Below are 24,947 nucleotides of genomic sequence, written 5' to 3' on the forward strand. Positions count from 1 at the left end.
ACTTGTATAGGGCTCAGGTTTTGCTGTCATAAAGTCCACTGCCCTATGGACTGCATCAGAAGTCATTGTCTCTTTAAAGGAAGCGGTGGGTGAGCAGATGATGTGGGATGGTGCCATCACACAGTTCTCACAGGCTCATCTTGCACCCTTTCTGTCAGGGGATGCATTCCTGCCACTATGGAAGCTGGGCTGAGTGCTAGCTTGCAGCTGGACCCAGCATGGTGTGGGATCTCCACCATGGGCAGGGACCACAGGGCCTGTCACACTGCCTGGGCACACACACCAGAGAGCATAGATTGCTGGGGCAGGTGGCCAAATGATGTGTCCTAGCCTTTGGAGAATGGTTAGTTTGGGAAGGGGTTAACCAGAAGTCCCACCAGAACTAATTCTATTGCTGGCTTAAAAATACCTGGCTCCTCAGGCTGTTTATAAATAGATGCTGTGATGCTACAGAATACAGATTCAGGTTGAAGCTTCACATTTCTGTATTAAAATGTCATATTCAGGCTGTCGTGCCAGTATAATCACAGAATAAACCTTGCTGAATTCAAAGCTCAGGATGGAGTCTTACTTTAAGAAGCAGCAAGTGGCTTTTTATAGGCAAAAAAAAAAAAAAAAAAAAGATGTGTTTTTGAAGCTTTGTTGTTTTGGTTTATAAATAAATAGAAATCTGGGTATTTTGCAATCCTTTGACCCTTGAGTTGTTGGCTGTAAAATGAATGTAAGTGGTCAGATTAATCCTGCATACTCCTTTTGGTTTCAGAGGGAGGTTCTGTTCCCCTCATGCACTGCCTGTTTTTATGACTACTTGGAGAGCAGCCCCACTGGGCTGACTCCCTGTATACGTGTGAAGCGCTTGAAATATTAATTGCAGCTTGTGGTAACCTAATATTAGTCAGTCATCTTACAGTCCTTTTTGAGAAGGTGTATTTTCAGTCTGATAACAACAGTGCAAGCTCTGTGTAATTACTTTATCCAGTAATACTTGTGCCCAGCTACCCTCACAGCTGCATAATTGCTGAGATCTGAGTCACTTGCTGTCACAAATATTTACAGTTTGGGTCTTTTCCCTTGTGTGTGCTTCCTATGTAAGTATCCCCCACAAAGAAAGAACTGTTTCCTTAATGTAAATATTTAATGCGGTGCACACTTGCTTGTTAAGCTTTGCATAGAGGAGCTATCCATCAGGTATGGTCTTGGTGTATCTGCGTCTTACAGAATTAATCACCAGAAACTTGTTGGACCCTGGAGAGAGATGCAGATGCCTTTGCCTCTTTCAGCTGTCATGTGTGCATCCTGTTTGATTTGAAATGGGAACTCTAGTCTCTTGGGAGCAATGCAGACACTGACGTGCTACCACAGAGCTGTGAGGAATAAGAAACAGCTGAGTCCAGGTTTTAGGACCAGTGTCTCTGTTGTTGTGTAGGCTGCTTAGTGAAGATGGGAAGAGACCATGGATGCATGCAACAGCATTTGAATGCATAAAAAAGCGTTCCTGCCAGCCTCCTCTCAGGGAGAGAGAAAGCATGCACAAAAATCTGGCTGTGAATACATCACACCTGTGCTCTCTCTTACATGGTGCAATGCTCCTCAGTTGGTAGGCTTATGTAATAAATAACCCTCTTCTGTTTTAATCAAAGGAATAACAACTTCTCCCATCATGCAAAAGGATGATGCTCTTATTTTCCGTAACTGGATGCTCAGTTTCAGCTGTCGCATGCTGTCCCACCAAGAACTACCACCTTTCTTTTCAGTTACATTGCTATCCCCATACATTTTTATTAATTCTCTTGTCTTTTGTATGCACTTCCCTGCATTTATTGAATGTCTCCAAGAGACGCACTTATAGTCTCACAGAGACCATAAGTGTGAAGTGTGTTCAATTCTGATGCAATCCATGCCTGATCCAGTCTTGATCTGCTTAATATAAATTGGTTTTATATGCTTTTATATATATATATATATATATATATATATATATATACACACACATATATATACTGAAACAGTTACAGAGCACTCCAAACAGCAGCATGGCACAGCTTGCTCCATTGCACAAAACATTGTTTGATGCCACAAAATTCCCTTTCATGTAAGAAGGAAGGGTAAAATACTATAGCATGACTCCTATCTGTTTTGCATTCAGATGTGTGCGGTGTCCAGGACAGCTCTCACGTCTGCCTACAGTGGCTCTACATGCTTTGTTTTTGAATTAACCTCTCTGTAGCTGCTAACAGCTCATGCTTCCTTAAAAACAGGAACAGCAAATTGCATGCCTTCTACCTGTGTGTTTTCATTGTGCCAATAACCCGAGTCCCAGGCACTAAGAGATTATTGGTAAAGAGAAAGTATTTGCTATATTTGCTTAATGCCAGCCAATTTTAGAGTTATTCAGATCTCTGTTCACTGCTGCTTCTATCTCTACTGGGTGGACAATTAGCAAGCAGATTTTAAATGAGTTTTGCATTTGGACTTCCCTTTCTTACACTCCTTTTTTGTGCATCTATCCAGCTCCTCCTTCAGGGCTCCACTGGCTCTTTTCAACCATTTTTTAGGCCAGGAAATGATCCTTGTTTCCTTTTGCAACCCTGCATGGTCTTTTTACATTCAGAAAGATAAAAAATAAAGACTTTCCAGAAACTTGTACTGTTTTTCCATGAGTGTCTGCATTTACTTTGGAGCAGAAGAAATTCAGGAGGAGAGGGAGCAAGACTCTGTTTTGTATCATTGGGTTTTGGCAAAAGAGACTCAAGATGTAGTGCTCTTTTCACGTACTCCTTTGCCTGTCTATTGACTCTACCTTCATTCCTTAAGAGACTTTCCTGATGACAGTAGAAGGTTTATCCCAAAGTTTATGGCTGGGTTTTTGGAAAGCAAAAGCCTCAAAAATGTATAGAGCTCTGCTGCATTGCAGGGGTGGAGAAGGAATCTCCATTTAACTAGTCATGGTTTACTTAAGGCATACAGAACGTTTTTCATGTGGCTTGGATGTGTGATTACTGTACACTGATAACTTTTGAACTATTCCTTTTGTGTAAACTCACTGACAGCAGCATGATCTTCAAACAGTTTCTAAGCACAGGTGGTTTTGACCAAGACCTGTAGGTTCTTGCAAAGATGTTTGTGGCAGAAGAGGCATTTAAATTGAAGACTTACAAGGACTTCTTTCTTCCAGTCTGATGATGATATTTGTTCTTCTTTACAATGTTCCAACATTTTTAGTTGACCAAACTATTGGGGTTTTCTTTTCAGGAGCCAGTAAGAACTGTGTCACCCAGCACCTTGTTATAAACATTTTGTTCCTTTCATGTCAGTTTTGCCTTCAGTAGAAGCATTTGCAGCAATACAGGGATCTCCAATTACTGTAATATGGATGAGAGCATTCTCCAAATTGTAGTGGTTTCTTGGGCAGCTCTTAAATAGAAGCATCAGCTTCAAAGGAGCCATATGGCTGTTTGGGCAGTGGGTCCTTATCTGCCCATGCCTTCATCCTTCTCTTATCACTTCTCTATCCAGAACTTCTGATACCTTCACCTTGCCTGCGGGTACTTGTGATTTTTCAGGATATAGAAAGACTTTTGTCTCTTTCTTAAAAGATTCAGTTGTTGAGAACTGGTGGAAAACTGGCCCTCGGAGGCTGTTATAAGGACGATTATCTGTTGGCAGCAGCTTAAACAGCAGTTTCTTGAACAAGGTCAGTTTGTGCTACACAAAAGAATGTTTCTATTCAGTGTCAATGAAAGAGCTTTCCTGATTACAAGAAGCAAAGATATTTCTCTGCTGGAACCTCTTCCCATCAATAACACATGTAACTAAATTTTCCTAAAGCTTAGGAGTTGCAGCCCTTCAGAAGCAAGCATTGCCTCCGTGTAACCCTTTCCTTGTGAAGGCCACAGATAAAAGTAACTCAGCACAGTGAGCTTACTCTGTGTCCTCTTTGCACCCTCCTCTTGCCCCACCAGTTGAAAGCAGAAATGCCTGTTGCCCAGTGTATGTGCTACATCCTGAAGGCCAAAGCCTCAAGTTTGTGTGAGATCAGTAAAAAGGAAGATGCTATAAAGCATAAGCCTAAACAGTGCATAGCTGGATGTCAGAGCTTCTGGACAGGCGTCTTCCTTCTCTGTTTCTGACAGTGTTGATTAGTGCTGAGAATGGTGCAGGGCAAATTAAGCTTCTTTCTTTTTTTGTACTGATTTGCAAGCTGAGCTTAATTACTCTGACAGAAGGTGTTATTGTGAAGTTATTCACACTCTGGTGCTGGGTAGGTGCAGCTTTGTGAAATTGCTTCTGACTTCAGATAAGGAAGCACCTGAAATTTGCCAACCTGAAGGATAAAGGGAGACTAATACTGATATGTGATGCTCTGAAACTAACCAAAAATCCAGCAGAATTTTTGCTGAGGTTGTTTTCTCCATTAATACAGATGCTCACTCACTCCACATCAAGTAAACAAAATGAACGGGAGATATGAGTATATAAAAATGCAAGGCCTGAAAGGTAACTAACCCCCTGTATTTAGAAGTGTAGGTCCAATTTTACACCCCATCCACTGTTTCCTGTTAATCGGCTCCAGCCATTGGGAGCAGATGCCAGTTGTGTAGTCACACTGTGCCTCCATGTGCATTTATTAAATTCCCCTCAACACACTGCAAAAAGTTCCCCCCAGATGGCATAATCTAAGCCATGATTCTTTGAATTGGATGGATTATGATGCAATTTTATGCAAACCATAATTCAAGCAAAATGTGTAACATACTAGTTTTCTGGTGTAGTGGGATGTGTCTGGCCTGCTGGCAGCTGGGACTGGCTATATTAAGAAGTTGGCAGAGCTGGTGCTGTATAATGTTGCTCTGTAGGCAGATAGTTAAGTATCTTAATCAAGGCCAGAAGAGAAGGGGTGGCAGCAAACTAAACTGCTAGATTTAAGCCTTTGTCTCATTGATTTGACTTGCACTATAGCTTTATATGAACAAATCTCCGTTTTTAAAGGATCATTGACAAACTGAGCCTATTCAAGGTGTAATTATTTTATGGCAGTAGCCACATTCCATTTGCCTTGTGTTTGTATAAAGAATTTGCACTGTTGTGTTTGTGGCTGAGTGCTTGCATCACTGTTGTCAACTTTCTTCTGCAGTTCTTGTGCAGGAGCTGGCATACCTGTTATGATGGGTTTCTTGTATGGCTGGAAGGAATGGTCAACGAGGGCAGAGAGCAGAACCTGCCCTGCACATCGGGCTGTGTACCTCTTTATGAGTTACATTTTTCCTTTTCGCTCTTCCTATTGCAAAGGTTCTGCTCAAGTCTATGGAAGCTCAGGCCAAATTGGTGAATGACAGTTCTGGAAAAGGCTTTTAGGGAGAGCTGTGAAGGCAGCATGTCAGAATGGCTGTAGAAACATTGTGGGTATGGGGCAGACAGAAAAGGAAGCTGCCAGCTTTGCCTTGTAGCTGTTGACCAGGAGAGTTTGGACTCCTGGTCATGGCAGAAACCATTAATGCATCCCTGTGTCAAAAATCTGCTGTGCTTTTTGTGCTATTCTGTACCAGGATCCTAAATACATGATCTGACTCTGTGTTTCCAAAAAAGCAGTAGGCAATTTCTTGTTTTGTTTCCTTTAATTTAAATATCTGTGCAATTATTCCAGTTCAGAGAGTTAAAAAATAGAACAGAAAAGTTTAAGGCACCTGGATGGAAGAAATCATCCTGCAGATACGAATATGGGTTATCTTTATGTATTTCCTGAAGGAAAAAAAACAAACAAGAATTCCTAAAACACAAATCCTCATCTATTTATTGGATTTATTTTTGTGCCCTCTGTAGAGGCTGCTTTCCAGAAAATTAAGACATGACAGAATGATGTGGGTCCTTTGAACTGGTGCCTGGGTTAACAGCTCAAGCGGAAGGGCAACAGTGGAAATCATTCTGAATTTACACCTAGAAATGGAATGAACAGAGAGATCAATGGTGTTTCAGCTTAAATTAATTTTTATATATTAAAGCATATATTAAAGTTGAGGGGGATTACAAATTGCCTTTGAGCAGTTTAAGAATGAGACTTTGCTTGATGAAAGAGCGCCACGGTGGCTGTGAAAGCATTCTTGATTTGCTGCAGGAGAGGAGCGAGACAGTTGGGAAAAACCTCGGTTAGATGTGCTAGAACACCCTTTTTGTTTATCATTACAGGTGCCTGGTGGGGTAAATGTAACCGAAAGAGATTAAAACTGCTCATCCAAGTTATATAGAGCTCGTGTGTTCAAAACTTCATCTAAAAGCACCCTAATAATTCTATTCAGAATTTCCATTGTGCAGTTGATAACTTCTAAAAAGTCCTGAAGATGTCATCCAGTACTGTATTGATGATGTAACTACACAGTTAACAGTATTATACTGAAAAAAACCTCTTGGCCTCAGTTCAACACCAGTTAAAATAACTTTTTTTTTCTCCCCAGGTTCTGGAATACCTTAATGTAGGAGCAAAGCAGCCTTTCATAATAGGGAAACTATATGACAGCATGCTGTTTGAAGTACTTAGAATTTAATCTTGTTACTAATTTTGACAGACATTTCTACAATTACTTTCAATGCGTTCAACAGCCTTGTGGTGAAACAATCACTGAGTTTTGTTTGTCACATGTATTTACCCTTTGTCGCTAGTGGGGGGAAGAGAGGTTGTGAAGGGGACAGTTTGCCTGTTTTACCTATTTGTGTTCATTTTTTCCTCCAGTACACTTGTATGTCTTTCATGTTGCTCATACTTGCTTTTTTATCTCTCTTTGTTGTGTTGTGTAGTCTTGTACAAATGGCTAGAAGCAGATCTCCATGGCAAGAGCTCAGATACTGCAAACAAAGCCTCAGGTAAACAGGGGTGAAGGACAAAGCGATCGACAGGCCCTCCATGTTTCTTTACTTTCCGTCCTCCACCTTTGAATCAAACTAAGGATCAGAGCTTAAAAACAAAAATGCTGGCCTTTTTCATCCTTTTACCTAACTTAAATCAACATCTGGTAAATTTTATTCTTTTCCTTGAAGCTCTCTTGGCAGATGTGCTTCTCCTCTCCCAAGAAATGCCACTAGTGGTGTGAGGAACACACACGATACACAACCCGCTATGTCTTCCAGCTTAAATACAACCCATCATTGAAATACTGAAAAATCCATCAGGAGTTTTACTAGGTAGGGTAGACCCTGCTCGTGCTCTGAATAAACTCAGATTCAAAAATTTTGAAACAAAAACTGTTTAGATTGCCTTGTCCCAGTCCTGTTCATATCATCTCCCTCCTCCACCGCAAGATTAAGAGAATACATGGTAGGAGTGGTGGGAGACAGTGCCTTTGATTTCATGTCCTTGAGTACTGAGTAGCTAACCACTGCTGCCCTGGTGTAATGGGGGAAGCACAAAAGAAGAGCAGCAGAGCTTGAAATAACTGATTCCTGAACCTGACAATTAGCACTGTTATTCCTGTCCTCACGTTGTCCCCACCTGCATGCTGTATATTGCTTGCTTCTCATGCAGGATCACACGGTTATCCAATAAGTTCAGCCTGCAGGGAAAACATAGCTGGATTAATTAGAAATAGCTATCAAAGAGGTTGTCGCCATGTGGTACAGAACTGTGCACATTTGTGTTCTCAGTACATTCCTCTAAAGGAATAAAAGATATTTTTATTTCGGTGGTCATAAGCATTCCTGTCCACGTTCCAGAGCCTGTAAGGACCAGCAGATAGTACACATTCCCTGGACCAGAGGGTGTGGTTGGAGGATGCCTTTGCATTTGTAGTATGTATTTTTGTATCTGTAGTGGATTTAAAACATCACTGAATTTTTAAATATGATCACTCATGTGAAAGCCATCATGACTGACAACCTCACAACTGTAGCTTAGTTTTCCTAGTAATTTTATTGTTCATCCAGAACATAGAGATGTTTAGTTCTCTACTTTTGAGAATTTATCTTGCTTTGAAAGGAAATTAGCATGTTTTTTTCTTGATCTAGCATCCATCATTTCAGCATTTGCTTTTAATTTGGAATTAAATGCCCTTTAAAAATGATTGCCTTCAAGGGAAGGAACCACATTACATAACACACAGTATCCAATTGAAACTGAACTGAAATGTGTGAATCTGGCACATTTCACAGGATTTTGAGAAATACTTTAATTGATTTTTGAAAGCGTCCTGAAGGTGAAAGGATTCTATTCAAAACTGGCTTCTTAACTTGCCTCTGGAAGGCAGCTTACCCTACCAGGTTGTGCTCTTGCATGAATGGGTAGCACACATTCAAACAGCGTTACTGTCTGTATTCGCAGTACCGTTATCTGGCCATTAATATTTTAGAATATGGATTCAATTCGCATTTGATACTTGCTTCATTCTTAATGTGCCCTGCTAAATCCTCTTTTGGGAGCTAGCAAGCAAGCACTTAAAAAAAACATGGTAGATTTAATGACAGTTCACTGTTATCCTTCAGCTTCTCAGAGCTGAAGGAATTTTTCTTGCCACGTGACTCCTCGGCTCAAGCCTGAGGGAGATGAAAATGCATCACATAACATACCCTTCAGTCCAGGCTCCTTCTCGTGTTTGCCAAGAAGGTTTTGCTCTCTGTGGCTCTCCCATAGCCCCTTCTCAGTATGTCTGTGCCTCTTACCTTGTGTCAATGAGAGTGGCTTGGCCAAATGAAAACACTTCACCTTGATGTGTGGGCTGCTTTATGTCACACCCCTGTGCTGTTTCTGTCCTAAATTATTTTTCTTCTGTGAAAGTTTATCCTGCCTGGCTTTCCACGGGCAGCTTTGTTTGGAGGGTTGCAGTGCTGTGTCTCCTCTAAGTAAGGACCAATTGATTCCCTCTGGTGTGGCTTCGTGGCTCTTCTCTTGTACTGATCACTGATAGAGAAAATTGTGATTTGTGTGTGTTTAATCATTGGTTTAATTTAAATATGTATAGATCTATCTGTAGTAGTAAAATGCAAACCCTGCAGAGACCCTACAAAGGTAAGTTATTTGTGTCTTTTAATTTCCTGGATAAAACGAATCCATGTTGTCAGCCTACTAGAAGATTGTCACTGGAGTTTTTGGAAAACTGGATTCCAGAAAGTAATGCTTGTGCTTCCCAAACAGAATGTTTTAGACCCCTATGACATCTAAAGAACAATGCAAGTGTTTGCAGCAGCACACAAATTGTTGGTCATCTCCAAAAGCTGGTTAAAAACCTCAGGTTTTTCTCAATTACTGTGGCTTACTGGCAAGTATGCCTTGCTCCTGTCCAGATGTTTCACATAGGCAGAGAGGTTTGTGGGGAAATTTGGTCTAATTTGGAAATAGGTACAGCTTTATCTGATGTGGTTAGTACTTGAGCCACCAAAACAGGAGAAGAGGGCATTTTTTCTCTGCAGGAGCCTTCAGGATTGCTTCCCAAAGCTTTTTGAGCGAGCTGTTGTTCTTCAACCAGTGTCCAATTAGCATTGGACAGATTCACTAATATTTGTTGTAGTCATGAAAAAGGGAACCTTTAAAGAAATGTGGCCTCCAGCGATCTCCACCAGCAGCAGAAAATTTAATGAAGTCATCCAGATGCTCTTCAAAATTTCAGCAGAAGCAAGCAAGCACATTTAGCATAAGATATCTGCCTTTCTGCCCATTCACAGCTGTAAAGTAAACAATGTCAAGCACATGAGGAAGACTGAGGGCCTAATTAGAAAATAACTTAATGTGTGTTTATTTAGCATGCACATTAATTATGTTTTTTACTAAGAATTAAAAATGTTTCTAAGTATTTTTAAGTTCATAAAACTGGACAAAGAATTTTTACTGGGATTTTTATCTGTGAAACTTCAGGAATCAGCAGGTAACACTGTGTCTTTTACTCCAGTGCTTCAGCAAAGAACTTCTGGATCAAAGTGAGAGGTTGTTCTACTGACATGTTGCCTAATAGAGTGGTAGTCTCTGGTTTTTCCTACTTCAGTCACAGTGTCGTAACAGCATGCAGAACAGCTTTGCAAGTTTTATGCTTCAAGCTGCTACAGAAGTTTGTCCAACTTGAAAAATGTGGTGAGCTAATCAGCTAAATGCTGTCGTGTTTTAATTTGATAGAGGTTAGCTGATACGTCTGGTTTTCTTCGCTTCTATGATGCATAAATTTTTAGTGGATTTAAGGATTACCTTAAGCAATTCGAGAAGCAGACCGGATTCCCATGCCATTGCTCCTCACACCTTAACCATTCGCAGCTATTCCCATCCCAGGATGCATGCAGCACTGACTCATCTTGGAGCATTTCTCCTCTCAGGCACAAAGTATTGTTGTTAGAAGCTTATTTTTCCCCCTATGTTTATCCACAAAAATAAAGAGAAACTTGCACTGCTAGAAAAAAAATAATTCAGAAACTTGCCTCAGTTGTATTAAAAATGAGCACTGGATGGAGATACCCATATCCTTAAGACCACACAAACATCTTTGAGAAGAAAAGTTTTTAAACTCATTCCTTGAATGCAGTGGAACAGAGCAGTGGGAAGAGCTGGCTGCCTCTGGAGCTTGCCTGGCATGGCAGCTTTTAGTGGGGCACAGCTGGGTCTTATGTCTCCAGGAATCTGCCCAGAGAGGTGGTGGATGCCCCCTTCCTGCAGACACCCAAGGTCAGGCTGGACGGGGCTCTGAGCAACCTGATCTACCTGTGGATGTTCCTGTTCACTTCAGGGCATGGACCTGATGGCCTTTGAGGGTCTCTTCCTTCTAAAAAGATTCTATGATTCTATGAATTTCAGCCTGCCCAAAATTGGTGTGAGAAATGCCTGACCTTTGCCTCCTTTTCCTTTGCCTGTCAGTGTGCAGGTAAAGATGCTACAGTTTGGGCACCATGAGAGGAGCAGCAAAGGGAATTCACCAGTGGAGTTGGGCTCTGCCCTCTGCATGCATGGTGTGTTCAGGGTTTCTGTGCATTCATTAATCTCATTAACTGTTTCTATTTCCCACCCCAATCTGGAGAAAAAAATAAATCCAAGTTGTGAGGACTTTAAAAACTCTATTTTATATGACAAATGGTTTACAACACTCCTAAAACTTTGCAACTTTGCCAGGATAATTGGTGTCTTGTGAATTACAGTGGTGTATTTCTCCACTGTGTGTCCCTCAATTATGAGCAGATCCTAAGCTCTGCAAAAGAAAGACTGAGAAGCTGTTCTTGCAAGTATCTGTTTGAATGAATACTGATTCATAGCTTTCTTACATTATAATTGTAATACATAATTATTATATAAAGTGGTCCATTGAGAGCCAAATGGTTGTGTAGCCTGTGCGTTGCAAGGCATGTGCCAAATGGCTGAGGCTGAGGCCCCAGTAACTTTAGACTAACTGCAGAACTATGAATTGTGCAACATGACTTAGAAATTGTTAGCTGTGGAAATGCTGGATTGTCAAATGGAGCTAAGCAGGCAAAAATTATACTCCCACAGTCCAGTTTGCCTTTAGGGAAGAGTTAGTGACTCGTTTCTGCAGTAATGAGGAGTTGCTTTTAGAACCTGCCAAGTAATTGAATATTTTTTTCATCCAAAATAACCTCCAATTAAAAGCAAAACAAGCAAGCAAAAAGTCTGTTTTTTAAGTAGAAGGAGAAAATAAAATATTTCTATTTTTAGGGAAAATAAATTCTGTTTCACTAACAGATTATATTTTGAAAAGTATCTAGGTAACACTGAGAAGTCTCCAAAGGGACCTCTGAGTGTGAAGTCAGCTTTGGGAAAACATTTAACATTTTGAACTTAAGGTTTTCAGCTCATTCTCCTCTCTCAGGTGAGAAAGGAACCAAAGAGGGAAGACCTACCTGTAGTCTTTAAAGCAAGAAGCCCTAAATTAGTAACCCAGTATCTAAAAAAGTACCATACGTGGTAGTAGAATTCACAGATTAGTTCTTATTTTAACTACTGTGTAGCATAGTGTAGACTTTCTAGTAGTGGAAACTCCACTGGCAGTATCATCTTGACATAAACCCAGTATGCTGACAACTGGATGTGTATCTACTTGAAGTTTAATTTCAGTCTTCCTCTTTGCACTTTCTGGAGTCCATCTGTGGAAAAGGTCTGTCCTTGCAACTCGACATAGAAAAAATAAATGTTTAATCTTCGTGCAGGACTTGTGTTCTAAATGATAATCCATATTGAAGCCTTAAATAATTTGTAATAGATGAAAGGTGCTCACGCATTTCATTGATTCTAAGGTGGTTTCTTACACACTAGAGAGAAAATGCTCTTTCAGCATCTAAGTAAAGCTATCTCTTGCTACTAAATCCACAGAGAAAGATGGAGATTTGGTCAATAGCAGGGTCTTTTTCCATAAAACTCCAGCAATGATTTTACTCCTAGCAATACACTGTTATGCAGTAAATACTGAACTGGAAGCTGTGTTGAAACTATACTAAGATTTTGTGGGAAAGGAGGGTGAGGTTACACTGAATGTGAATCTTTGTTTCTCCTTCAGAATTGCACATCTTTTGGGAAGATGCACGTTCACCAAAAAAAATGAAGTGAATGAAAGCTACCTGGGCCAGCTCTCTCTGAAGCCTCGCTGTTGTTTCAAGTCATTATTTCTTCATTTTTTGTAGGAGAGAATTTCGATCAGAGTCCTTTAAGAAGAACCTTCAAGTCCAAGGTTTTGGCACATTATCCTCAGAACATTGAGTGGAACCCCTTTGACCAGGATGCTGTCAACATGGTAGGTAAAGAAATTCTCTTCTCAGGCTGTTTCCTGACAGCTTCAACTCTAAAATGGTTCCTGGGTTGTTTACAACAGAACGTTCGTATTGTGGCCAGTAGGGATCTTCTGCTGGGACTAAGTGCACCCATTGGGCATTCTGCTTTAATTGCTTTAGAGGGAAAGATATTGTGAAAATACACAGTGCTTTCAAGCAAAATGAAAGGAAATTTTGTATTTCTCTCCTGAGTTCTAAGTAAATCTACAGTGTGATGAAACAGATCTAACCTCCATCTCAGTAACTGACTGAGAAAGGTGTAGTCATCCATGACACACATAAAATCAAACAATCATTAAGATTGGAAAAGACCTCCAAAATCATCCAGTCCGACTGTCTGCCTGTTACCAATATTGCTCACTAAGCCACGTCCCTAAGTAGCACATCTCCATGTTTCTTGAACACCTCTGGGGACAGTGAGTCCACCACCTCCCTGGGCAGCCTGTGCCAGTGCCTGACTACTCTTTCTGAGAAAAATTTTAGGAGTATCCTAATGCCCAACATCAGATGGGGAGGAGATAAACCAAGGAGTTCTTAAGATACTAATGTTCATGTGAAATTTTTCAGTTCAAAAAAATCTTGTTGCTCTGTATAACAAGGAAGAGAGGAATCTTTTGTTGGGTGATAACTTTTTATGGTATCTCTGCACTAGTGCATCCTTTCTACATCTTTCCGCATAGAATTTGTGAGTTTGTCAGTCTGGCTAAGTCTCAAGAAGAGACTTAGTGACAGAAGAGGAAACAATTTCTGAGGTTTTGTACAGGGGCAGTAAGAATTAAAAAACCACTGGAAATTTTCTGAGAGAGTTTATATTCAAAGGATGTTTCCAAAATCATCAAAGCACATGTTAAGACTGTCTCCTGACAAAGGCAACACATTACTGTTGTTTCACAGAATCATAAAATGTCTGGAGTTGAAAGAGATCTCCGGGATCATCTTGTTCCAATTCCCCTACCAGAGACAGGGTTGCCAACTGCTAGATCAAGCACTAGATCAGATTGCCCAGGGCCCCATACGACCTGGCCTTGAACATCTCCAGGATGGGGCATCCACAGCCTCTCTGGGCAGCCTTTTCCAGCACCTCACCACTGTCTCAGCAAAAAAACTTCCCCCTGACATCTAATCTAAATCTCCCTTCCTTTAGTAAGTTAAGCTTCCCAGGACAGAGAATAACTTGTTTTATAACTTCAAAGTGAACAGTTGTAATAGTATCATTAAAGCCAAGTCCATCCAAGTCCATTTGTTTTAAAAACTTTTTGTTTGGCCTTACTAAAATAGGGAAATTGGGAGCCCCTTCCCACCCCAGTCAAGTTCAAATGTGCTGCAGACTTGGGGATGGTAGGTCTACATACTGGCTACTTCAAATTAGAATCAACTTCAGCTTCTGGTGCAGAGATGAGATCAGGAGCATCTCCTGGCCTAACAGAGACCTGGTGAACACAAAAAAACCAAATGGATTTTGGAAATGTATTCTGAATGGCATTTAGTTCACATTTTGAATCTTCTCTGCAATAATGAAGGTCTGGAAGTCTCCAAAGATCATTTTACTTTGTATGGAATTGATGTTGTTTTAAATTGTGCCAAGTATTTCACATGAAAACACGAGAGCAATAGGTAGCAATGACACTGAGAGCTGGCACAGTGGCACTGCAGTCATGTGTAGAAAGGCAGAGAAGAGCCTGAGGCCAGTATCAATCACTGTGCTCACTGACAGCTGGGAATTTCTGTCCTCTGCTTCCAAATGTGCTCTGATGGAGATGGTGTGATGTTTGGGTTGGTCTCTGTACTACTTTGCATACACAGAAGGCACAGAGCAATCAGAATGATGTTCGATAGGCAGTTAGGATGATAATAACTGCTGAGGCTATTTCTGCCTTTTAGTTCTGCCTCTGAATTAGGGCTGATCAGAGGAGGAGTGATGGGGTTGGGCAGCAGGAATATGACAGCAAGAGGCGATAGCTGGAATGGCTGCATTATTTGTCTCTCGCATTGAAAATGTCTTGTATTCATAAAGTATGATCACATTGTCAGACAAAAATGGAATACTAAAAGCAGGGAGAGAACTATTAAAATAAAATAATTGAACAAGCTGCATTCATCTGAAATCAAATAGCTGAAGAACACAGCTTTCATGTACAGTGTCTTCGGAGGGGAAGAAAAAAGCGTTTACTAACAGCAGCAATATTTAATGGTCTTTTAAATCATCTTTTGGAAAACTTCTTTATTGTTTTGATCTGAAACATCATTTAAAGTAATATCCACGTCCACAGAATCCCTTGAGGCAATTATTGGCCTTTCTGATCTTGCCTTGCTGTATTAGTTCTGCCTGTGTGTTTGCTTTGTGTGAGTTTCCAGAAGCAATTTTCCTCAGAGAAGAAAATGCATAAATCCTTGAAGGTTAACTTGAGAGAACTCAGCGCTGCTGGATGCCTTGGGAATTTCAATTGCCTTTTGAAACCATCCTGTCACTTTAAAAATAACCCCCTGAAGTCCTGAGAAATCACTCTGCCTGCGAGTCATTTTTTTCTCTCTTTTAAAGTATTCAGAGTTCTATTTAATAGGGAAATATTTCTTTCCCCCCACACTGCTTTCAGTGATTATCCCTGCCTACTGTCACATGCTATCTTCTGTGACCATTCTGTGAGTTATCTCTCAAACCAAACTGAAGGTCTCGGTACAGAGCAACTGTGAAATTGTTAGGAACTAATACTCCTACTTCAGTCCTTTTAGGTATGTAAATAACCACATATATTCCTGGAGTCCAAGAAAGTGTTGTCTGTTTAAAATTTCATCTACTGAAATAAAATAATTACAGGTTACTTTGAAAGAACGAGCCTTAATTCAATGAAAAGCCTCCTTCCCTCCCTCCCTCCCTCTCTCCTTTCCTCCCTCCTTCCACTCCCTCACCCACAGCTCAGGCTGGATGTGTGCAGCACGTTGGGAGCATGAAAAATATACAGGTGCTTAAAAAGTGAAGCAGAGGAACTAATGGAGAAGAGGTGAATCACGCTGATGGGCAGTGGTCCAGGGGGAGCCTTTGGTTTAGAAACATCTGAAAGTGGTGATTGCTGGCAGAGGGCAGAGATTACAGCCTACACGTCCTGCCTGCATGCTTCAGTGTTTAAGGGGAAAAAAAAGCATCTCCTGCTCATCGATTCTAGAGAGGAGGTATTGATTAATTGATTATTTTTCTGTCCTGTTTTGTTACAGCTTCCTTTTGCTTTTTCAGGCAGCGCTGATTATGAGCCTCATGCAAGCATGATTTAATTCCCTATTTTCCCTCTGATAAATATGTTTAAATATTCTTGTAAATAGTGAAATACTCTGGAAATGAAAATCCAATCCTTCGATCAGCAATCTTGTTGTACACAGAAAACATATCCAAAATGCTTTTTGCCATTCTGTGTTGTACACAGAAAACATCCAAAATGCTTTTTGCCAACTCTTTTCTCTGGCATAAATAAAAACACAGCTATGAGGGAGTGATTGATGTCCAAGGCACTAAGATGAAAGTTTTCACGCTTTAGCTGCAAATGTGAAGCTCTCTGCATTGCTTGGAAATGAGTGCTGGTCATTCCTTTTGATCTCAGTAGCTTAAGTGGCTCTTGGTCATTCCCTTGCCTCAGTGCTCTCCCGTATTCTCTTGCTTTTCCCATGCCTTGTTTGAGGTCAAACCCAGCAGTCTCCTTGTCAGGGTTTGCAGCTAGAGACTTAAAATATTGATATTCTGCACATGCTGAGGTATGGCAGAAACTTAATGGGTGAGAGTTCCTTTGTGTGTGCGCAATGAGTGTATCAGAGAGGAGAGAATAACATTTGAGACTTGTAGGAAATAAATTTAGCAACTGTTTCAGGTGATCTGAACTTCCCTGGTGTTTATCCTTTCTTGTTTGCACCAGTATATATTATTATTTGCATATCCATGTTTGTTTTTGTTTTTGTTTTTTTTTAAAGCAAAGAAAATATGATCTGTGACTGATAGTGCAGGGATTATAACCTATGATTTCAGACTGGTCAGATTTGATAAGGCTATAGCCACTGTTGGACTGGTCAGGATGAGATGTTAGGGGAAGTGCTCAGCTGAATGGAGGCTCACAGCATTTTTGACAGCTGTCTTCTAGTGTTACCTTTTGGAACAGTGGGAGTGCTTTGAAGGGTCTCCCTCTCATCTCTCCTTTTCTTCAGATAGAAGACATGAAGGAAGCTTTGTTTATAAGCACGCTGATTTGTTCAGAACATAAGAAGTTTTGTGTTGATGCACATTCCAACATGTTTTGCTGGATACTTGTTATTGTGTATTAGATAGCTGATAGAATTGCTGAGGAATGCCTGGAAAAATGCCTCAAGTTATCATCAGGGCTGTGTCTCAAAGAAACGCTCAGCACAGTGTAATCACTGCGATACATTTAGCTGTATGCTTGATCAAAACTGAGGTTTTCGTAGATTACTTTTTTCCCACTTCTTCCTTCTGCCAATCTAAGCTGTTCTGTAGTACTTACAGAGAAAAGTAAATGTGTTAGCTGTCCATCAGCTGCTTTGTTTTCTTTAAGAAAATTAGGGAGGATCAATGAATTACAAGAATTCTGCATAACTCGCTTTTAAAGTACTGTGAGCACAGTGTATGCAAGTGAGAACAAATCTGAATGTCTTCATATGCTGCTTAAACAAAAGAGACAAATGCTACACAGTAGTAATGAAGATAGGTCATAATGACTTAATAGATGAGTAATTTTGAGGCTTTCATCAGTAATGACTCTCTCTTCTTTTAAGTAGCACCTGTTTTAGGCTGTTTGTTTTTGGGTTACCTTTCAGAAGGACTATGTTTAATAACAACAGTTTGTTATGATGCAGTGGAAGAAAGAAAAGTGCCCATAAGGCGAAGGTAACAAAATAAAATTGTAACTTAAATCACTGTTTCTTTTCTCTCTTCCTCAGCTATGTATGCCCAAAGGGCTGTCTTTCAGGACGCAGGCTGACAACAGAGATCCACAGCTGCACTCATTCATAATCACCAGAGAAGATGGCTCTCGTACCTACGGGTTTGTGCTCACCTTCTATGAGGAGGTCACGAGCAAGCAGATCTGCACGGCCATGCAGACTCTGTACCAGATGCACAATGCTGAGCAGTACAGCAGCGTCTGCGCCTCGTCCTCATGCAGCATGGACTCCCTGGCCAGCAGCATTGATGAAGGCGATGCCACCTCCCTTGCCAAGCTCCAGCGGTACAACTCCTACGACATCAGCAGGGACACGCTGTACGTCTCCAAGTGCATATGTCTCATCACCCCTCTGCCCTTCATGCAAGCCTGCAAGAAGTTCCTGGTCCAGCTCTACAAGGCGGTTACCTCCCAGCAGCCGCCACCGCTGCCCCTGGAGAGCTACATCCACAACATACTCTATGAGGTGCCCTTGCCGCCCCCGGGCCGGTCGCTGAAGTTTTATGGGGTTTATGAGCCCATCATCTGCCAGCGACCGGGACCCAATGAGCTGCCACTCTCTGACTACCCGCTGCGGGAAGTCTTCGAGCTGCTGGGGCTGGAGAACCTGGTCCAGGTTTTCACCTGCGTTCTGCTGGAAATGCAGATCCTCCTATACTCGCAAGGTGAGAACTCCTCCAGTGACACACGTGGGTCTGCTCCCACTAGGCAGTTCCTGGGCAGCTGCAGTTGTGGGAGCTGATAATAAGCCGCTGGTTTTCAGCAGATTTGTTAAACACAAGTACATAATGAAAAAATGCGAGAGAAATGAGGCTGTCCTAATGAAAGCACTAAATAATTGTTTCCTCCAGGCAGTCTAGGTGCCGCTTGTTTAATTATGCATTGTATTTATCACTTGTGACAGCTAGCAATAGAATTCACCTAATTATCATCCTTACACTGCCCTTGATCGTGCTGCAAGACAGCATGAAACTAATCCTATCTTCTGCAGAAATACCAGAAATACAAGAAATATATCTTGCAGAAAACACTTCTGCTGCTTTCATTTTGAACTTTCAGCAGCATATTGAAATTCACTGAGACTTCTTTTGTCCTGTATGATGGGATACGTTCTAGTTAAAGCATGGATAGTTTTTAGCACTCAGAGGCTAAAGGTTTAATGCTGCATTGGGTTTGAGCAGAGACAGAGGCGTCCCCTCACAGTCCTGATTGAAGTATTTTATGACAAGATTGCTGGTGCTTATTTTTGAGGCATTTATGACTGCAGTTGGCAAAGGCTAGCTGTGCTGGCTGTGGTTGTTTGCACAGAGCCTGTACACACTGCAGTGTGCCAGCAAGTTTTTGAAAATCTGGCTCCTACCTTTTCTCTTCTGGTTTTCTTTCTGTAATGCTCTTCTGTAAGTTTTGGGAATCTTTAGTTGGTTCTAGGCAAGCTCTGAGGTTTCAGTCTCCATTGCTCTTTTCTGTGTGTTGGTGGTTGAGCCTGACATTAGAGCTAAAAACTGTGTGTGTGACTGCTGAGCCAGCATGCATGGCAACAAAGAAACAAATCAACTTCTAGCTTCCTGATGGCTTTCAAGGGGATGTCCAAGAGGTTCCATGAAGTTTCACTGGATGCCTGACCAAATTATTTTGGTTCCCAAGCTGTTTCTGTAATCCTGAACTATTCAAATGTGCTTTGGAGAAGAAGTTAGGGGGAAGAACTTCGGTCAGACTACTATGAACAACATGAAGCTTAAAGGTATGAGTAAATTCTAACAAAAATGAGCAAAGATATTCACACCTAGTCTTCTCAGGAGATGTGGTTCAAGCAACATCTCAAAAACCAGAGAGCTTGAAATTGAAAACAGTGTATGATGGGTGGTTTGAGATAATGAACTTCAGGCTCCAAAATTGAATACTTGGTTTTATCATATAAAAGAAAAGGTCAGGAAGCATGTAAAAGTAATACTAATGAATAAAGGACTCCGAATGGAAAAATGCTGGGGGAAGTGGAAGGAGGATAGTTCTGAAAATGACTGAATTCAAAGGGTTGTCTGTTCTTTGTGTAGCACTTCTCCACACAAACTCCAGGGGTTTGCTTTCAAGAACCAGAAATGAAGGGCTTTAGCTGCTCTCAGTTTGAAGTGTGAGCAGAAATCCTGCTGTTAGTTTTGATTAGGCTGCTTCTCTCCTCCCTTCTGCTTCCATGTGTGGATGCTTACCTCTTTCTTCCTCTGTTTGATTTGTGCGGCCTGTGCCACCTGACAATGGAGTTCAGTACTAAGCAGCTAACACTTCTGAAATGCCTCCCCTCCCCTGCTCATCATTCTCACCTTGGTCCTTGCTTGTGAACTCACATAAAAGCTGGAAGTTTTTAGTGTAAGCTAGTAGCATTACCAAAAAAAACCAACCCCACCAAAGAAAAAGCCCTGCTTGTCAAACTGCATTTTAGTAGTGTTCTGTGCAGATATACAGCACCTGGGTGTTCATTACTTTTGTGAAAGTCCTTGAGATGGATGCAAAATATCCATTAAATATTTTTGACTCAACTTTCAAAGTGCTTCCATCAGAAATTCAGTAATAGGTGTTGTTGTCTTCCAATTATTGGCCATAATGCAAGAGTTTGCTTGTTTCTGTTTTCACCGTGGGTTGTTCTTTGGTCTGGGTTTTTTTGTTTGTTTGATTGTTTGTTTTAAGGGAAAGATAGTGAGAATTAATCATCCTCCAAAATTCAGATCTTTTTCCTTTCCCTCTACTAGCAAATCTGGAGATATCTTCGAGATGACCTTTATCTCCTTATTCAATATAGACACATCCTAATGGGGCATAGAGAAAAGCCCTTGGGTAGTTGGGTTAGGAAAGCTGTAGGATTATGTAAATGGCATCGTAATGCTGGTTCCCAAAGGTGAGAAATGCGGAGTGAAGTGCAAAGCCATGGTTTTGGCACAGCCTGATAGCTGAGCGCTTGGCTCCTGTGCTGCAACTGTTTCTAAATGTCATTCTTGCCATTGCGGAAAGAGAAAACAAAGCAGCATTCCTCTTTTTGAGATATAACTGGCCTAGGTATTACTGAAATCGCTTCTCTAAGCTTTGAGATCCATCAGGGAGAAACACTTTCTTAGCCCCAGGTTCTTTCAAAGGCAGAAGATGAAAGGAAGTAATGTTTGAAACAAAATTGCAGATTTACCCTTCCTTCCCTTTCTGCTTTAAAGACAGTGGATTCTCTGGACTATTTCCAGTGGTCTGGGCATTACTGAAGCCTTCCCAAATTCAACAGAAGATTAGGAGGAGATGGTCTTTTGTCCACAGGGTGTGATTTCAAGCAATAAGGCATTATTAACTCAAAGTCAGAGATCACTGTAATGCTGCCGTGCAGCACACCAGACATCAGAGCCCTGAGCCAAAACCTGCTTCAGCTCACCAAGCTGTTTCAGTGAGTGAGCCGCTAACAACACATGTGGAAAAAGTAAGCTGACTTTTTAATGTTTCCCCAGCCATGTTGGAAGGAAACTTTTCATTAAGGCTTGCCAAGAAGTGTGTTCATTCTTTAAAGAATAAGGACTATTTTTTGACAGTTGAGTAAAAACATAAATTGTTGTACAACCCTGACCATGGAATAAGTCTGCTGGCTGTCTGCTGGGAACCTGAAACTTCTCACAAAACATCTGCCTTCTAAAGGGAGATTACATTTTGAGGAAAGAGAGAGCTTTGAATACCTCAAATACTGGAAACAACTGCCAGAGCTCCAAGCTCTACTGGCTTCAAACCTTAGCTTTATGAGCAACCTCGGGTAGTGGGCTGCTAGGGCAAAGGGCGGTATTCAGGTGAAGGGGCACTCTATTCACTGACTGAGTTGGGTATTAAGCAGCAAAGGACAGACAGAAGAGTTACACAAAGATGGTACTAGCTTTTCTGAAGTGTTCTTCTCCCTAGTGAATAAGAAGTTAAGGATGAAACAGTTTATTTCTAGAACAGTGTTTCCTAAACACAGGCATGCAAGAAAGAGGAGGTGAGGGTGTTGGATGACGTTGTCCAGCTTGCCCTGAAAGTGTTCCCAGCATGATACAAGGCTGTAAGGGCCAATTGGTAGGTGTTTGTGCTGTGGCTGCTGCAGTCAACTTGGTATCTAGCTACTCTGCAGTGTTTTATGGATTTTATTTATCGCATCTGTTGTTCAAAAGAAGGGACTGCAGTAGGCTGTAACTTCATTTTGCATCAATGGCAATTGAACTACGGGGTGGGGAGACTGCTGTAGGAAAATGATAAGCTCATTCTTTTAAGCTCCTTGGTTCCCAAACTTTTTGGGTTGCAGGCAACTATCTTAATCTTCAATTTGTCACTGACTTGTAGTTTAAGCTTTAAAGCAGTCTAGTGCTGCAGAACTGTCACTGTGGCTTTATGAACCACAACTTGGGAACTGGTGTGGAGGATTGTGTACTTTCAGAGCAAAAGCCACTGTGACCAAAGTATTTCAATCTGAAAACACAAAGCATCTGATCCGACTGTGCTGTGGTGGTGTTAGGGCAAAACCTGAACAAAGACAAGACAGGTAAGAGCTAGCAGGGACCTGTGCTTGCGCTCTCAGTGGCAGGACAAAAAAGACAAGTTCTTAACTCTATTGGAGAAAACACAGAGTTCCATGGGCTTACTCTAGTTGTTTTCAGTAGGTAGATGCAACAGACTGCTGGAAGTGCCAGATTTGGCTTGCAAAGTTGGAAGCTGTACCTGGAGGCTCTGGAAGCAGAACTCGTGTGGCCTCAGGCTACAGCATTCTGGATATGGAGAATATTTTAAATAGTGCCAGATTTTAACACTGGACATTTTAAAACCAAAGGGAAGGTTTAGGTATTTTTTCTCTGCAAGTCTACAGGGTGAAATTTCAGTGTTGCAGCCTTTTAAACTTCATCCTCTAAAAATTATAGCTTGGATTATGATGTATTCCTATGACTTTCAAGAGACCTCAAGACTCCAAATGAATTCAAAAAAGCTGATACAAATAGTCATGCTTATTACTAAGCAAGGCACGTGGTGTAGCACACAGCTAATGTTGTATAAGCTTGGGGCTTACAGACCTTCCTTTAAGAAACAGATTTGCTGTTGTACGTAGTTTTATTGTAGTTTATTCAATCTTAAAAAATTAATACTCTTGCAAGTGCCCTTTATTTCATTCAGAGCACAGCTTTCCCATGTGACTCTGGCAATGTAATGGTATTGTGAGTGTCCAGGCTTCCAGCAGTGTCCAAGTTAATAACACTCTGCGATAGCTGCCACAATTTCCCAAGGATCAGTAACAGAATGCTACTGGCGTGAGATGTCTGTTGGAGAGAGATGAATTAAATCCCAGGCTCTGCAGAAACCTCAGCAATCCGTCTGTATGCCTGCCTTTCTAGGGATTTAAACTTGAGAGGGAATGTGGAAGAGACAAAGATAAACTTCTTACAGCTTTGGCTATTTCTATTCATTATAATTTTAAGCATTTCCCAAGTTGTTTTTCAAAGGGCTTGAGTAATTGCTCCTCAAAGACTGAAGCATTCTTTGCATTATTTTTTTAAAACCATAGGACTTATAGTTGAAAAGGCTGTGCTTATGTATAGGTGTGTCCTAGAAAAAGGATGTCTGGAAGATCTTTCATATGAAGACGTGAGATTGTTTGAGCCAAATACATGAATGATGTGTTTGCCTGTTAGAGCATTTTAACACCAAATACTTATGCAGAAAATCTGTGTTCTCCACTATTCCTCATTTAAGTTGTCACACTCCACGCTAGTATTCATCAAAATGTATAGGAAACAATTCAGAGCTAGTACTAAACAATTCACATGGGGACAAAACATGTCTACGCTGTGATTGAGATCCACATGTGGGGCTTCAGCAGCACTATGGTCAAGGGAGACCCCAGTGCTTATTCCCCAGGCAAAGAGATGAGTAATGGGACCCAAAGAATCAATTATCCTCTTGACTTTCACCTTCAGAGGAAAATCAAAACTATTTTTCAACTTCAAGTTACTCGGTTTTGTTAGAGAAGTCATTCAGCCTGAAAAGTCAAACAATTTTTAAACATCTGCAAACAAGGTGAACTGCTAGTACAGGCCTGTTCTACAGCCTCACTTTTGTTAGTAATGAAGTGTAGGGGAAGATTGGCACTGTCCTTATTGCTGCACACACACAGTCCATCACCAGCTGGGGCCACTGCCAGCTGGGCCATGCCAGGGGCTCCCCATGTCGCTGGGTACGTCATCACACATCGTGCTGCTGTATTCTCACCTTGGCACAGGCTTGTGCCACACTTTTGGAGGCTTAACTGTGCTAGTAGCAGAGCTGATTCAAGTTTCCCTTTGAATTAATTCTTAAGGTGCCTCTTAATCATAAACTAATTTATGCTGACCTGCTGTCTGTGACACAGATAAATGGTATAAATGGAAATGTATTGAAGTGGAAGTGATTTTTTCCATTAAGCTCTTGCTAGTGAGGGAAAAATTGGAGAAATTCAGTGAATATTGAGCTCGGGTTGTTTTCCCTTAGGCAGAGCTGACCCACAGTCTAAGGAGCTAATTCTTATTTCATGCAATTAGATTGCAGACCTGACTCAATCATCCTGTTTAAGAAAACATGTACTTTCAGATCTGCATAAATTGCTGCTCTTCTTTGATCACATAACTTGTATACTGTGCCACCCCTCCCTGCCTGAGATGGAAGACAGTGATGCCCTGCAACTCTGCAGGCTACATGCTTGTGTCTCCAAGCTGCTCGTGTGCCCTGAAGGCAGTACAGCGATTCCTATGGCAAATAAATGTTACCTGAAGTGAACATACATTTCATGTGAACATCTCCTGAAAGTCACCTGACATTACTTGTCGGCAATCACTGCTTCAATGTACAAGTCAGACACAAGAGCTTATGAATGGAAGTAAGACTGACTTTTCTACATGGGCAGGGACAAGGGAGAATGAGTGATAGGATAGGGGGGAACAGTTTTAAACTAAAAGGAGAGATTTGGATTAGATATTAGAAGGGCATTTTTCTCTCAGAATGTGGTGAGGCCCTGGCACAGGCTGCCCAGAGAAGCTTTGGTGCTCCATCCCTGGAGTGTTCATTGGATGGGCTCTGGGCAGCCTGAGCTGCTGGATGGCAGCCCTGTCCAGGGGGTTGTGGCTGGGTGGGCTTTAAGGGCCCTTCCATCCTAAGCCATTCTATGAATCTATGATTCTGTGATTTATGATATGGAAGCTTTCAGTGCACTTTGAGATCTGAGAGAGTTGTATGCATTGCTTCCAAGAATCTTTTCAGCTCTCA

At 41.3% G+C, this 24,947-nt stretch overlaps 1 protein-coding gene across 4 annotated transcripts in view; it reads left to right on the forward strand.

The window, feature by feature from the left end:
* DENND5B (DENN domain containing 5B) overlaps positions 1-24,947 on the forward strand; it is a 112,045-nt gene that overhangs the window by 38,412 nt on the left and 48,686 nt on the right. For 2 of the 4 annotated variants that reach the window (XM_048934308.1, XM_048934310.1), the window contains exons 2-4: positions 6,790-6,855; positions 12,589-12,698; positions 17,671-18,337. In XM_048934308.1, coding sequence (XP_048790265.1) covers positions 6,790-6,855; positions 12,589-12,698; positions 17,671-18,337 — 843 coding nt within the window. The remainder of the gene's footprint in view (positions 1-6,789; positions 6,856-12,588; positions 12,699-17,670; positions 18,338-24,947) is intronic. The other 2 variants (XM_048934309.1, XM_048934311.1) reach the window with 1 other exon arrangement.

This window comes from Lagopus muta, chromosome 1, assembly GCF_023343835.1.
Source record: "Lagopus muta isolate bLagMut1 chromosome 1, bLagMut1 primary, whole genome shotgun sequence".
In the NCBI taxonomy this organism is placed as follows: domain Eukaryota; kingdom Metazoa; phylum Chordata; class Aves; order Galliformes; family Phasianidae; genus Lagopus; species Lagopus muta.